This window comes from Pezoporus occidentalis, unplaced genomic scaffold (genome assembly GCF_034315485.1).
Source record: "Pezoporus occidentalis ecotype Australia unplaced genomic scaffold, CSIRO_AGI_Poc_V1 ctg74, whole genome shotgun sequence".
In the NCBI taxonomy this organism is placed as follows: domain Eukaryota; kingdom Metazoa; phylum Chordata; class Aves; order Psittaciformes; family Psittacidae; genus Pezoporus; species Pezoporus occidentalis.
In genome coordinates, this window is record NW_026916093.1 from 1,600,285 (window position 1) to 1,616,830 (window position 16,546).

Sequence of the window (16,546 nt, forward strand, 5' to 3'; positions counted from 1 at the left end):
TATAAAGACAGACTTCAAGGTGAAGAGAGAGAGAGAGACTAGAACTGAATTTACTTAAACACTAATGGAACCTGCAGGTCTTGGGAAGGACTAGGAATAGGATAATAGCAATGGCTTGGGAGAACTGGGCAGAAGAATCTCTGCCCATTAGACATGTTTTTATCTCTAGCATCTGGAAAAGTGCTTTAGATTCTTGAGCATGTCTATTCTTCTGCTGACAAAATATGTTTTCCCTGCCAATAGGTCCCTCTGCTTGTATCATGGAATTCCTATGTGATGCAGTCACTCATTTGCATAATTATTAACAGGTGGTTTTGTGTTCCTTATTTTCTGACTTAATATTCTGATTTGTACAAGTGACGAACATTTTAATAACTGCAACTGAAATCAAAATTAATGCTAAATTTCCCCCCCTCCCAAAAAAACAATGACAGTTTTGTGTTTCAGGTTGAGCATGAAAATTTAGCAGATACTTCTTCCCGTGCTTTCTTAGCTCTCCATTGCACCTCAGAGAGGAGCTATGAAAATAAGAGAATTGTTTATAAAGCATTAAGATGGGTGCAGTGGAGGTCATGAGGAAATTAATAATTCTGCCTTTGAAGTGAAGTTTGAGTAGTCTGACAGGAGGCCACCCACTAAACGGAACAACTATAGCAAAATATTAAACACCTGTTCACTAAATGAATACCAACAATCTAAAGATGTTGAAAAAAATAGTGTGCCATCATATAATTGCAGCCAGTCCCATAAGGCATAGATAGGAAGGGAGTGATTGAAGGGCACACAGACAGCCTTAGTTCTGGCTCTGAGGTGCTGTGTGCTTGATTTTGCAATGTTATTAATATTCTTTTAATGTTATACTATTATTATTACTATATTATCATTATTATTGTACAATAAACATGGATAGCCAACCCACAAACTCAGCTCTGTAGTTATCAAGACAAACTGCCTGAGTCAGTATCTGGTACCATTTACATCTGTGTGAATTTTAAATAAGTTTTTAAGTGACATTATACCCTTCAACTTGCTGAGAATGAAATGTGAAACGTAGTGTGTAACCAGTTTTAAATATCTTTATAATAAATCCCTGTCTTGAAATACTGCTTCATATAAACCCAGTGTTACAATGGTTTGACTAGAAGAAATAATTTATGACAATAAAAGTGTGGTATGGCTAGGGGAGGACAGAACAAAATTCATGCAATCCAAAGCAACTTGGAAACTAACCCCAGTGACATCCTCTCAAATGAAATTACCGGTACTTTGAGTTTGTACCAGTATAACTGAGATCAGATTGTGGCTCTGTGTCTGGATTTTAAGCAGGCCTGCACAACATTATGATGATTAATAATATTTGTAGCTGTGCAGGCTAACATAACGAGGGTAAACAGGACTTATTATTCAGGTCTTAATTTAGTTTTCCATGGTGAAGTTAGTGATGGGGATCAGGGAAGCTCTGACCTCTGTAGACATAGTCCACAGTTGGCTGAGATTCATAACACAGAGTTTAGTTTTCCTATGAATCATAAAGATATTGATTATTGCCAAAGGCAGGATATCTCCATTGGCAGCTCATACATCGCTAGGGCAGACAGGAGATTTTAGATCACACTCTGTGTATCCGGGAGTGCAGAGCCAAAACATTCACAGGGAAAGGCATGGCCTTGGAGACCTCTCTGCTTGCTTGGTGTGTGGGTAGTCATTGCTAGCACAAGCTTCCTTCTGCTGGCACTGAGCTATCACATGAGGGCCAGATGCGACAGCCCCTGGCTCTCCAGCCTGGAGTCTTCCTAGTTCTTTATGCACATCATCAGTTCCACTTGTGTGAATTTGTGGAGCTCAGCCTCCTTTCTTCATTCTGTGAATTGGTAAACAGAAAGATGCTGAAAAGTCGAAAGTGTTCATTTCAACCCTCTGACTCACTAAGGAATTTTAATATCTCTTTTCAAGAACGGCCCACGTTTCTCAGGCGACCGATTAACCAAGTGGTGCTGGAGGAGGAGGCTGTGGATTTCCGGTGCCAGGTGCAGGGGGATCCCACACCCACAGTCCGGTGGAAGAAAGATGATGCAGACTTACCAAGAGGAAGGTGAGACCAACATTCATGTTCCCCACACTTTCAAATTCCAACTCTTGAGTAATGCTGGAATCGCTCCCTACTGCTTATAGTTTGTTATTTGACATTATGGCCAAAATTTATTTCCCATAAAGTGGTCTTTGGCACCACAAAACCTGTTCCAGAGCCAGCTAAGCAGGGAAACCCAATCTGGCTTGAGTTGTCCAGATAATGGATTCCTGTGGAAGGAAGAAAAGTGACGTGTAGGTATTGCAAACAAATGGGCGTTCACTGAATTTGCTGGAGAAAGTAAAGATGTTTTAGGAATGTACTGGTGATAACAGCCTTCATAATAACGTGCTGATACTAAAGGGAGAAAATTTGGCTGCAGAGTTGCAGAGCCATTCCATTGTGCTTAGCAGGATGAATTGGAAGCAGAGTGCTGTGGTAGGCTCTGTTGGCTTCTTGGCTCATATTTCTTCAGTCTCAGAGAGAAACCTTCCTCTTGAGGAATCAAAATAGTAGGCTAGCAGAAGGGGAAAACAAAGTTGAAATCTGGAACAGGCCCTTTGTGTTCAAGAAAGATTCATTTAGTCTGGAACAAATGTGGAGAAAATTCCAAAGAAAGCAGGAGATGAGAGTCTGTCATAAAAGGATGTTAAATTATCTTGGCTTCTTTTCACTGACAGAACAGAGTTTGGTCCTTGCTTTCTGGAACTTTTTCTAGTTTTGATGCTGAATCATTATTAGATTAAAAGATGTTAACACAGAAATAGGTCTGGCAACAGGAATTAGAACCCAGCTCTGCATAACGAAACTGATCCGTCTGGCCCTGTGACACCTGACTCACTTTTGCACCATGCTTTTAATTTCAACAGGAGACATGAATAGTGCCTCTTTTTTTCACCCACCACAATTGATTGTTCTTTCCTACCAGGGAAAGACAAAGGTTGGTTGTTCCTGGGATGTTGCCAAAGGAATTTGAAGAAAGGAGAAAAAAAAATCTAAAGCTTCTGTTCTTCAGTGCTTTAAACACTAGAGTTACATAGACTGGCTGTCAGTTGTTATTTCTGATCCTCCAATCATGATCTTAAAAAAAGAGTAGCTGCAATGGTGTTTGCGGCTAATTTGTGTTGTTTAAAAATTACATGGCTGTTTTGCTAATTGTATCGGTAGATGTATATGCATGTAGTACATAGGATATTTTGAAGATCAGAATTTTGGATGGCAGGATGAGTTTTTTTCTCTTTGTTTGCCATTTGACCATGCATTGTAGCGTAGTCATAGTAAATACATTGTGCTTCTGTGATTTGTTCTTACTGCTGTGCTACTTCTGTTGTTTTAAATCATGTCTACTTCTAAATCTTATAAGCAGAAGTAATAGAAGATGAACAAACACTGCCTTTGATTAGGTTTAACTTTTTATTAGGTTTTTTCCAATGACTATGTTCCTTTGTTTTCTTTTATATCTGACTGTGAAAAACATAGTATTGTGGCCTTAGGGGTAATTTTTACTGTTCACTCTTGATGTATTTGTAAAGAAGAAATGTAACAGGAATCATAGAAAGTTTTCACTGGGCTTTTAACTAGAAGAAGAGAAGGTTCATCAGATACATTCTGGTCATAATCAACTTCAGACTCAGAAACCACTCACAATGTTTTGCAGTGTTTTTGCACTGCTCTTTAACATTTTATTAACTTTGTTTCAGCATCTTCAAGCACACTGTGGGAGTATGTCTTAATTTATCTCTGCTTCCCAGAGCATCAGAGGGGGGGTGTGTAAAGAAGGGGCAAGGTTTCCAAATCCGACACTGGAGACCACCTCAGGGAATAGAGGACTACCACTGCCCCTGCCTGTGTAGCAAGTTACCACCACCTGAGCAGCATGGATTGTGGTCATCTAGTAGAGTCCAACATACACTAAAAAAGCAAACACCTCTGATGATCAGGACTTTATGTTTACTTTTCTCAATTGTATTCATTTGTATAGCAAGGTATATGAGCAGAACCTTCACTGTCCAAAAAGTGGAAATTTCCAAGCCATGCTGTATGATACTTAAATCAAGGAAGATAAACTTGGAACAGCTAAAAGAAAAACTATTATTTTTTTCTGGATTTTTTAATGCAAGCAAAGAAATCTGCTCAGGTGTAGTCTAAATGAATAGATGGATGAGAAAATGATAATAGAGCAACTTTATACATTAAGAAGAAAATTTCTTCTTAGAAAGAGGAAAGTTTTTTCCTCCTTGACAAAGTGGGGAGGGTTTTATTTTCTCTTTCTTGAGGCAAAACCAAAACTAGCTTTATCTTCTGAGCTCCTGTATTATAAAGATCTGCAGTTAAATATGAATCCCTCAAGGACTGTCCTTTTTAATTCTTTCTGTATACAGAAATTCTTCTGAGCATATCTGTGCAGCTATTTGTCTTACAGTTTTCAATATCCATTTTCTTGTTTCTATCCCTAACGACGTTCTTTGCACATCTGTCTGTTTCCATTCTGTTAATAATTTCCTATGGCTTCATCCCTAGATTGTGAGACAATTATAGTAGCTACCTGTTTCAACAGTTAGTGCACATTTTCAAATGTGTCTGTTGTTAGTTCAGCTTTAAGAAGTGTCTAGTTCAGTGCTGGCAAAGTGGGATGAATTGAAATTGTATATGCATCTTGTTTCTGTGATTCTCCTGCTGAATGCCAGAATCAGTGATACTACATCCATAGCCTTCAGAAATCCTTCTCTGTTTTTCTGTCTTCTTTCCTTTTAGGTTTTTTTAGTGACACATGTGAAAGCAAAGAGAAAAGTAATCACAGTAATTTCTGGTGACAAATATAAACAGTATTGCTGCACCGATTGGTGTGTTGAGTAATAATTGGAAAATAATTTCAGGCTTTTACAGTTTTAATTATAAAGGTCCCTGGTGAACTGTAAGCATCTCCAGTTGCAATTGGATTGAATGAGGGGGGAAAAAAGCAGTTTCTAAAGGAATTATTATGTTTGAAAATATGACTACAAAAAAAAGTAATTTGGCCATTTTGTTGAAGTTTCTATGTAATTATCCAGAAATTTATGAATAACCATGCTTTAAAACTGAGAACAGATGGACTTCAATTTATTCTGAAGGTGCAAGGCTTGCTTCCAAATTTTAGCTATTTTGAATAGATGATAGAAACCGACTATGATAGTCTATATTTTGAATTTAAAACCTTAAAAAGGTTCTTATAGTGGAAGTTTTCAAAATGCCTGGGAAAAATAGGTCTCACTACCAGTCAAGGAAGTTACTTGTCCAAGATCTTGTACACCTGACTTGAGGTTTCAAATACTGTGGTATACACCATGGAGCTCTTCTGTGTATGGCTGGGCAGGAATTAAGAAGGTGATAAGAAGGACCAGTGGGAAACAGCTTTGTGACTTAGGCTGTTTTCATAGTCCTTTTACTATAAATTTACTGGACTTTCATTATGAATGAATTGCATTCTTGAGGGTAGAAAATTCTTTTTAGAGACTAAGCCAATCCCAGCAAATTAAAGCTCACCAGTAACAATGTTGGTACTACACCAACAGGCTAAAACAAAGTACACTGCTAAGTCTGGGGTGTGTAAAGCTTTTTTCCCAGAAGCTGTTGATTTCAGATCAGTGACCCAAGACTGAAATTCATTGTGAGTCAAGGGTAGAGGTGCTTGGTGTATATTTTATTTTAATTGCTCTAAAAATTCAGCATCATACCATAGCTTCCACAGTACACAAAGGCTAGGGAAGAGTTAAGTATAACACATGTCAAACTACTGGAAGTGAACAGGGTATTATGCGGTCACCAGTCCTATGCCTTTGGTTGAAATATTAGGTTCACTCTTTCATGTATGGAGTTTCTTTTCATTGCAAGTGACACAAGGAACTGGCACAAAAAATTGTACTAAAGCAATTCAGACAATTGTGGCCATGTGTAATGACCAGGACCTATTGAAAATTAAACAAAACTAGTCTTTAGACATTAAAGATTTTTTCCAGCCACATGTTCAGGTGGTTTTCGCTTTGATATCTGCTTGGCAGAACCAGAGATGACACTTTCCTGCTAAGGAGCTGATGGTCTCCTGCGTGGAGAGGAACTCAGTGTGTCCTGGATCAACTTCTGATTTGTCTGCTTTTATAGTCCTGGTAACAGGAAGAAAGCAATATTATTTGAGAGTATGAGAGTGGCATATCTGTGACTACCAATTGAATCAAAATTTGAATGTGGTTTCTACAGCGTTTCATGTCTTCAAATTTTCTAGCAAAGCTGAAGAGAGCAGCTGCATAGCCTGTAATTATATAGCAAGTAATATGGACTTTTTTATCTTTTTTTTTGGGGGGGGGGGGGAAGTGCAGAGATTTTTAATTACAAGTTAAAATTTATGGCACACTGTAATAACTATTCAAACCTCTTACACAGAAGAAGCTAGCAGTGCCAGCTCTTTGGGAGAGTGAGGTTAGCTCAGCAAATGTATTTTTCAGCTGCCTTAAAAATGGCTGAGTAGCAATCACATGGGCCTGTTTGGTGGGTTTTTTTTGCATTCCAGCTCAGAACAGCTGGTTTAGCTCAGTAAATACATCTTTAATGAAATTACAACCTGCTCTCGTAAGTTGCATTTACAGGCACTGTCTGATTAGAGGAATATTGTACTAGAGATGAAAAGTGGCAACTGCACCAGCAGGAAGAGGTGTTTGTTTTACACACCTCTTATGCAATGTGAGTGTAGGCAGAGAACCATGGCTGTTGCTTCAGAGCGAAAATAGTGTGTAGTTTACACAAAATATATTGCTATGTGTTAAGAGATTGTAGGTTATTAAATGAAACAAAGCAGTGACACACAGCAGTGAAAATCATAAACAGCACAGTAACCTTTCTTATTTACTAAAGATTAGGAATCTCCGTGGAAAATTATTTGGGGAAATGCATTCTTAATGCATAGAGTTAACTGTTGTCAGCTCCAACAAAAGTCTGTGTAGGTGTTATTTTTTATGTCTACTTCTTGCTGGTTTTAAAACTGGCCTCTTTGTGCCTGAAAAGTAATTGTATACACATAGCCTGTGCAGAAATACTGTCTGTCATACTTCTGATAGGTGTGCATTTTCAGTAATTACTATAAGTTCTGTGCTTTCCTCTGTGGCTTCTTGTGAGCTCAATACTAAGGGTAAACGATGAAGTTTAAAAAAATATATAGCTGTCTTCCAAAATCTTTGAAGTGGATTTAAATGCTACTGAAAGCAAACCTTATCCCAGTAAACTCAGAAAAAGCTAGATTTTCTAAGAGTAGATAATAGGGCCTGATAACCAGGGTGTTCTGCATTTGCATTTCTCCACTGTGGTGGGTTGAGCCTGGTGGGACACCAGGTGCTCATCAAATGTCACTTTATCCTTCCCGCACCTCACCTGAACTGGGGAGACAAAATACAACAAAAGGTTCATGAAGCGAGAAGGATGAGGAGAGGTCACTCACCAATAACTGTCACAGGCAAAACAGAACCAACTTGGGGAAATTGGTTTCATTTATTACCAATAAAAATCAGAACAGGGTAATGATAAAATAAAATCTAAATCTTCACCTTTGCCCCACCCCCTCTTCTTCCCAGGCTTAACTTTACTCCTGATTTTCTGTACCTTCTTCCCACCAGTGACATAGGGGAGTGGGGAATGGGAATTGTGGTCAGTTCATCACATGTTGTCTCTGCCTCTCATTCCTCCTCAGGGCAGGACAGTTGGTAAGCATCTGGCATCTAACCCGGGTCAATCCATCACATCCATGGTCACAGGATAGCACCTGAAAGCCAGAGAGACAGTAATTTTTAAGAATCAACACAGTGCTACATAATTCTATTTGTATTCTGTAGATGGAAGAGTGAGGTATTTAACTACAGCCTCCTCTAGATACAACTAAGGGGTGAATGACCTTTCCATGAAATATGAGTTAATAACACTACAGTGCTGTGTGCTTTGGTATAGCTAATCTCTTTGCAGATTGTAACAAAATGCAGTCTAATGTGTATTGAAAATTAATTAAAGAGTGTGTTTTAGTTGTGTAATGAATATAATCTTTGGTTACATCAGCAAATTTCTGTTGCAATTAATAACAATTAATGGTTTTAAATAAAGGGTCAGGGAAAAGGGCTGTTTTTCATATTAGCTGTATCACATGTACTATTCATCACCTCTGGTTAGATCTAGTATGATTTGCATGCCCATCTTTTGTTTCCTAAGTGAAAGCATCAAGGAGAGATTAAGTCCCTTTATGAGGAGCATAGGGGAGAAGATTGGATGAACTTAATAGCTTGTCAAAAAGAGACAGTGAATGAAGGAGGTTTAATATGTCATTTGTATTCTTACTTACATCTGGAGGGAGTACAGGTTGTTTTCAGAGGATGTTGTTATCTTGGGTTTAATGCAGCACATCTCTGGCACAGGGCAAGCAGCGGCAGTACTTGCAGGGAATCCATGAAGCCTAACTGAACACAGGCAGATCTCAGTGGAGTGCAGTGTAAGCATATTTTTAGCTGTTATGTTGAATCATTTGAGCAAACTACTTCTGTAAAGCCAGAGATATCATTTAGAGATAGGTGAAGAGGGGTAAAAGAGAAGCAGGGATTGGTTGTTTTTTGTCTATATAGTGTCAAGATGATGTAGGCCAGTGCTGGTGGGGTACCCCCTTCTGTTATTCTTTTGGTTGAGAATACCTCTTCTCTGATTAATATTTTGACTGTTAGTGATCCCTTCCTGTTCTGTAAGTGAAAACAATATTCCTTACAGTTTTCTGAGGAATGAATAGCCAAGAGAAAGTGTAAATTAGAGTATTTTTTTATGTTTTAAATCCATCAAGGCATGGCCTTGAAGCAAGTCCTGTAAATGCATTGTCCCGCAGTTACCCCAGAGGTCTACAGTCTAACCCAGTATTATCTACCATTCAGTTTGTATGAAATAGTAAATGCTGTGAGCAAAATGTTAGATGTGTGGCTCTGCTAGACTGATCAGCAGAGAAATGGTTAATAACATTGACATTTAAATTGGCTTCATGTTAAGTGTCAGTCCTCACTACAGAGCTGAAGAAGAGCTATTGTTTCAGGCAGTCTGTTTGCAGATGCATGAAAACAGTCTCCAGTTGGTTACATAAGGGTCAAGGTTGGGCAAATAGCTTTACAACTCCACGGACAGCAACCATAAAGGAATTGTGTCCTGTCTACATGTTTTCTCTTTATGCTGTGTGAACCACTGGTGATCTATGAAGTGATGACTGGCAGTGCACTTAAAATAGGGTTGTCACAAGAGAATGTTTTATTTTTGAATTCTCTCTTATTTAGCATCCTAAAATTGTTACATTTCAGGAAATTAATGAAGCCACTAGCAGAGTTCTAAAACAAAATTTAATGCCAGCAGTAGTAGCCTCAAACATGGATTTCTCTGAATTTTCTACTCACAGAATAACTTAATTCTACTTAATGTAGAATTTCACTCAAAATACTCATTGTAGTGCCTAAAAAGCAGAGTATATGAAGTAAAAGCTTAGTAATCACATAGTTTATACATTGTATTTATAAGTTTCAAAATATTGAGGTATCCTGCTTTCTTGAAAAGTGTAAGGATATCTGTTTAAGATCACTATTATCAGTTTATTAACTATTAAAATTGCAGAATGAAAATGTGAATATAGTTAACTGTGCAGTTTTTCTGTAAAACCCACAGAAGAGCAGGAAGAAGGAAGCTGGTGGTTATGTTCAAGTGGGACTGAGATTCAAGAGCTCTGAGCATCATTGGCGCTACTGGAATGACTGTCCTGCAGGGATTTCTTGTGCTGTAACATGTATCCATCCCTTCATGAGATACAAAAGTTTTCATCTCAGTTAAAAACAAGCAAAAACTGTCTGTTAAAATACTGCAAGGTTAAAGTTTTAACCCTAAGAACTACTTCCCAGTTCCTATTGTTAAGTCCTATTCTGAGCATTACTTAACAATAGCAAAATGTACTTTTTAATAGTATAACTTCTGGCTCAACTGCAGTGTTGAAGGCACTTTCATTAAAACATGAACATGACTTCATCTTTAATTAGCGCGGCAAGGCTGGTTACTGATTTGAAATACAGGTTAGAAGGTATTCAGTTCTCTGACATTTATCGGAATCATTTATCATGCTTAATCATAGAATCGTTAGGGTTGGAAAGGAGCTTAAGATCATCTAAGGCAAATAATAATAGACAGGCCAACACTAATTCTATTTATTTCAAACTACTCATAATCTGTGTGCTCATGTTAAAAAAGAGAATGCATTAAGCCATATTTAGTGAGTGCAAGATGCCACTCTGGGCTCAGACTTTCTTACTGCATCCCAGCCCTTGCAGTATCATTTCAATTTTAAACAAAAAGGAGATGGACAAATACCAGTGTTTTGCTTTTCTTTAATTTCAGTGGCATGTGCTGAGCAAGTAACCCTGAGAATCGAGGGTGCTTTTCTAACAGATGAATTTATGGCATAGGCATTAATAATGCAAATCTCCCCAAGTGCCTGACAAATGTGTCTCATCTGTGAGGGAAGGGACTACTTCTGGTGATAGGAGGATATGTCTCCATGCCAAGTCATTACATGGTCTCTTAGCTCATACTTCCACTGATGTTCTAGTTTTTGAAATGTGAAGCTCTGTCTCGAACTCAAATCAAATCAGAAGCCAATTTTGGATAATTATCATGTGGTAATTCTGTGAGTACTTCTCTGTTCAGACAGAGATGTGGAGGTAGAAGATGCAGCCTGCATCAGTTTAGAGTCTACTGAGTCACTGATTCCATTTCAAAGCAAATGAAAAAGCAGTCTTAATTTTTCTTCCTTGGTTCTCTCCTGGGTGCACAGCTACTGATTTTGTGAGGCACTAGTTACATGCTGTCACATATGGATGTTTGCATGTGAGAGTGGTACCGCACAGTGCAATGCTTCCAGAGAAGTTGTAAACCACTATTTCCTTTAACGTAGGTATGGTTTCACAGTGTTGGCCCAGTGACTGTTGTATATATCTTTGATGAGATTTAGGCCATTTCACGGAATGCCTTTATTTAAGGTACAGTGTGGCGTGGGTTTGTGTTTTCTGTTATGGCAGTCAAGAGTGTCCACTATAAAAAATTACAAATAATCTGCAGATCACAACTCATAAAAGGTTTTGGAGTAAAGCAGAACCCACTTTCAGTATATTATAAAAATATCAAAATAGTCAATCAGTTCTATAAACCTGTATCAGTTATTTTTCTGGTTTGTTGGCATAAGTTCAGTGAACCATTTTATATGACTGCTTGCACATATGCCTCGCACGAAGAAATTCAAGCCAATGTAACATTGCTTTATACCTTCCTCTGCAATGAATGGTGTAGCCAAAAAATAAATGGGAATCTGAACGTGTAGATGTGAGTGGCAGCCATCCTGTCAGCACCTTGTGGATAGCTCCTGGTAGCTCAATTTATCATAGCTGTAAGCAGTGTCTTAGAGCCACCCTGCAACAAGCAGCCTTGATTTCAGGGCTACAACACAGTAATTTGAGAACAGTGCACGCAAATATGTGCATCCCTCTGTTGCTGATTCAGGTTTTGGTAGTGAGAGAAAAACAGAGACTCTTTTATCTTTGCCTCAGAAAGCTATCACTCACATGGGTTTGTGCTCCTTTATTCTTCCACTTATCAATGCATAGAATGGAAGTGAAAAAAAAACCCACCCTTTCTTGTAAGGGAGTTGGCAGTAGGGGTGACTGCATCACTGATGGGAATGCAGGTGGAGGCCCCTCTGTTCTGCTTCTGGATCACACAAGGCTGAAGCAGGTAACTGAGCTCATGCTTCCTGTCTCACTGCAGTTCCTCTCTGGCTCCCTCCATCTGGCACAGAGTCTAGGAGCCAGTGAAAAGCTGTGGCACTATACTGGGAGCTGAAGTGCCAGCACCACAAAAGAGAAGTGGAGACAGAAGCTTAAGCCTCCTTAACTACCTCCTGTTTACTCTGGTTTTGGCCGGTAGCATCTCTCTGTTTGGACTCCCTAATCATTTATGTTGTGAGTAATCTTGGAGCTTTGTGCGTGTTTTGCAAAACTGCCTGGCAAACAGGCAAAGGAAAATAGAGCAAAGTCATTTTTGTGCCATCCCTAAAAAAAAGGAAGCCTGCAAAGCCTATATACAAAGATTATTCTTTTATTTACTTATTTTGAAGTAATGTTTTAGAAGAAAATAGGGGCCCGGTATAAATCGATGTACATTTTATTGAAGCCAGTTTGCAACAGTTAAGATGCGACGTTTTTCTCTTGTAAACTCCTGTAGCAGGAAATACGACTTTTTGAGTTGGATTTGTTAAATTCAGTAATGCCTTCTCACAGCTTTCAAATACACTGGTGAAGCAAGTACTTTCTTGTATTACCAGTTGGACCTACTTGGATATCTAGGAATTTGATGACTCCAGCTGCAGACACAGTTTTGCTACCTGTGCATGTGAAAGATAAAGAGATGAATGTATTTTTATGCATAGCTGCATGCACATTTTTGACAATCTGGGAATGCAGGGGTTCTGTGAAGCACTCAGTAAAATGCATACCAAATGCAAAGCAGCACATTGCTAAATCTATCTAAGTTCAGTAATTTATCTTTTTGTTATTCGATAACCATGGAAGAATGGTGACTGAGTATGGACAGATCACTTTTGAATGGGTGGTGGGGGGAAAATTATAACTGTGACAACCAGTTCAATTCAAGAGCATTCTTAGATCCTTAAGCCAATGAATGAATCCAACCTCAGGATATTAATTTGATATCCTTAAAAACAGTTAATGTGTTTTGTTGTTTTGTGTTATTTGGTTGAGCAGATGGCAATGGTTTTGACACAATTCAGTTTTTTATTTTTCCTCTTTTCTTGCAAAAAGACAAGGCTCTTTTTCCCACTTTGTCACAGCTGGTTACCAATCAATCTCAATTCACGGTACAGTGATGATAGCACATGTTGTTCAGGGGCCAAATCTGATTGGGTTGCATTTTCAGCAGTGTTTCATACGAAAAAAATTGCGTCTGTATGGCAGTGACTGTCAGCATACTATTGTACAACTGTCATTAATCAAAACCAGCAACAATGAATGCATTCATATGTGCCAGAAACTGCCAGATTTCACTCAAAATCACCCAATTTCTATTAGAATTTCCTCACCAGCAGTGTTTTCTCATCTGCTTGTTGTCTGTCTCTTTTTTCCTTTCCAGTTCCCTGCCCACCCCTTCCTTCTCAGTTAATTAAAAGCAGACCTGCTCTAACTATTACTGGTAGAAGAGGAATTATGTAACGTGGTGCCCAAAAGTGGCTGGTTTGTATCTAAAGGCTGTTTGAAAGACCTCTCCCAGCTCAGTCTGATGGCTGAAGTCTGAGCTGAACCAAAAGGTTAAGCACCTCCAAATGTTTAGCAAAGAGAAGTACTTAAAATCAGTTAGATGGCCATAAACATGTGGAACTGGTGTCTGACACCCTGTGTTTTTAGCTGAATGTTGGCATTAATTGGCTAGGAGTCAGCAATATTTGGGCAATGTGTCAGAAGGTGTTTCTTGACACTGCACATATTCTGAAGGCATTACCTTCTTAGTGCACTGTCAGAGTTAAGGACCAACTTAACCAGTAAACCCTGGTTTTCTGCCATTCCATCATCAGTCCAAGAGTCTGGTAATATCTCTCTGTGACTGGGATTAGCAGTCAGAGAGGCTCTGATCCTGATTCCCAAGTGTTCAGTATCACTAATCCAGATGAGACTGAACGTCTCCACAAACTCAGGTAGAAGCATCTTGCTATGGGAATAGGAAGCTCTGGGGAAGAGAAGAGACGAAACACTCTTCAAGATGGATGTTTGAGAAACTGAAAACATATTCAGGCTTCACTCCCTGTTACTTCACGGTCCCTTTCTCACACAAGTCCCTTGTGCTGCTGCGGACCAGGCTAAAAGCCAGTTTCCTTCCTGCTTCATCTGTCAAAGCTCTTCACCGAACCGTGGTGACTTCTGGGGACAGCGTGGGTGGAACAGATGCCTGAGGGGCAGCGTTTCAATACTTCAGCACAGCAGATGGTTATAATGTCCCATGGGTCCATCTATATATGAATCTAATTGCTAGATGCCATGTTCTGTCAGGGTGGTCCAATATCCCAGTATGGCCTTGTTGGAGGAGCAAACCAGAAGAGCTGGACCTGTCCTTGAAGTAATTGATAACTGGCCTGAAATAGTGACATGTTTACGCCACCCTCTGTTTCACGGCCCAACAGGAAGATGATGGCTGTACCGGCTCTGCGTCCTGGCATGCCATGCAGCCTTTGCACAATGTGCATGATTGGCAGGTGCAGACATAAAGGCTGCCGAAGCCTCCAAGGCAGCTGGCTGGCATGCCTGCACCAGCACATTGGTGACATGAAGAAGAGCGAGTCAGCTGCAGCCCAGCAACAGACTGGAGGGCCCTGTCCCAGGCTGCCTGCATCCCAGTTCAAGCAAGCACTCAGGTTCAGTCCCACTGCCCGTCTGGTTTTCTCTCGGCAGTGGTAAGGGAAACACAAGGATGTTATTTGTCCCAAAGAAAAGCAATGAAATCAATGACTAATTGTTGTCCAGGTTTATAGCTGTGATTCCTATATCCAGCTCATGTTTATATTACAACAGATCTCAGTTTTCTCATCTTACAGGAGCTGAATGCAACTTTATATTTCTAGTCCCCTAGGGCTGGCCTCATGTCAAGAAAATAACCATTTTTTCTTGCTGCAATTCTATGGTCGCCCAAGGCAAATAACTGCTCCATCGTTGTGGGGTACTGTTGTCATATTCTTGAGATTTTTAAGGGAGGCAATTTGCCTTTTCTGTCTTATGAAAACAGTGATTTCTATTTGCCATTGACTGGTGCAGCACAGCATGCAAAATGACATAATTTGTGAGCAGGCAAGAAGAAATGTTCCTCAACTGCATAGAGCTGTTGAATGTAGTTGTAATAGATCTGTACTGCTCCAGACACTGCACAGTAAGTTCTCCAGTATTCTCCGCTATCCCCCTCAATGTCACTACACTAGCAAAAAAAATTGTCCCTAAACATTTGCCATGGCATGTGCTTATTCTTCACCTTGGCATGTCTCTTATTCCTTAGTTAAACCTGAGGTACTGCATTTACATGTGATTAAGTGTAACTCCTAACAAAAAGGTATTATATGTGTTTGTGCTTATCTCTGACAGGAATGGTTGACCTCAGTTTGGTCTTTCTAAATGTTTTTGTTTTGCTAATGAATAGCATGTACTTAGTGAATATGGAATGATGTATTGTGGTGAGTGTGAAAAAGATGTCTTGACTTGTCTTTATTCTTAGAATTGCTACTAATGCTCTAATTGATGTTGTGAGCTTTAATTAGACATAACAGAACTTTAAATGTTTCAACTTATAGTATCCTTTGAGTTAAGATGCTTTAAACTCTGTTACCACACAGTGCTCTCTCTACAAACATATCCTACAGGAACCAACAGCAATGTGTATTATGTACACAGAAATAAGCATTTAAAAATAATCATAGAGGCTTACAACATTCCTGTAACTAGCTGCGCTGCATTCTTATTCATCAAAACATTTAAGGGTGCTCTTCCATATGATTTCAGTACGTTTGCTGAACAAGTCTACAAGGTCTTCTTTACTGTATAACATAGAGAAAGTAAATTAATTCTTCTGAAGTTATGTCATAAGTGTGTATGCAGGGAGAAAGAGTACTGACATCTCCTGCAGTAAAGATATCTCTTTAGTTTCATATTCAATTTCACTGTTTAATGCATGAGAATCCGAAGCTAACTCTAGGTCCAAGGTGACTTGAAGTATCATGGGCTTATGTCTAGAAGAAATGTTGGTGAAAATAATTTTACAAGAAAGTATTTCAAGAGTAAAATATCAGTGCTGAAAAACAGGGGTTTCCTGATTTAGAAGCCAAAGAAATTTCATACAAGACAAAGTCTCCCATTGACATAAATGAGCTTTGGATCAGAGCCTACAATAGTTTGTTAGAGCCTAAAATGTAAGCATGACTTGTACAGGATAATAACAGTTTAACTGAAAATATTTTTCTAGGTGTAAGCGCTCTAAATGCTTCGAGAATGAATGTTCACTGCATGCTGAAGTACTTTGTATTATTTCAAGTGTTATACATCTTCATAGTTTTAGAATTATTACAGCAATAGCAACAAAAAAAACAACAAAAAAACAGACAAAGCATAACTGAATTATTTCTGATTTATTTTAAGAGAAAATGTCATTGTCCACCCTTAATGAATCATTTCGTGAAATTGATAAATCTCCTTTTATGTTCCTCTTCAATAAATGTCACCTTCCAGAGCTTAAATATATTTTTTATTGTTTGTAATTGTGTAGTGTCAGATCCTACCAACATGTTTGCAGTGTCCCTATGGGGTTGCTGCTGTAGAGAGAAACTATATATAAAGGGAAATTTCCAAATCAGCAAAA

At 38.9% G+C, this 16,546-nt stretch overlaps 1 protein-coding gene across 20 annotated transcripts in view; it reads left to right on the forward strand.

The window, feature by feature from the left end:
• ROBO2 (roundabout guidance receptor 2) overlaps positions 1-16,546 on the forward strand; it is a 1,081,280-nt gene that overhangs the window by 946,133 nt on the left and 118,601 nt on the right. For all 20 annotated transcript variants that reach the window (XM_062602003.1, XM_062602002.1, XM_062602001.1 and 17 more), the window contains one exon: positions 1,954-2,092. In XM_062602003.1, coding sequence (XP_062457987.1) covers positions 1,954-2,092 — 139 coding nt within the window. The remainder of the gene's footprint in view (positions 1-1,953; positions 2,093-16,546) is intronic.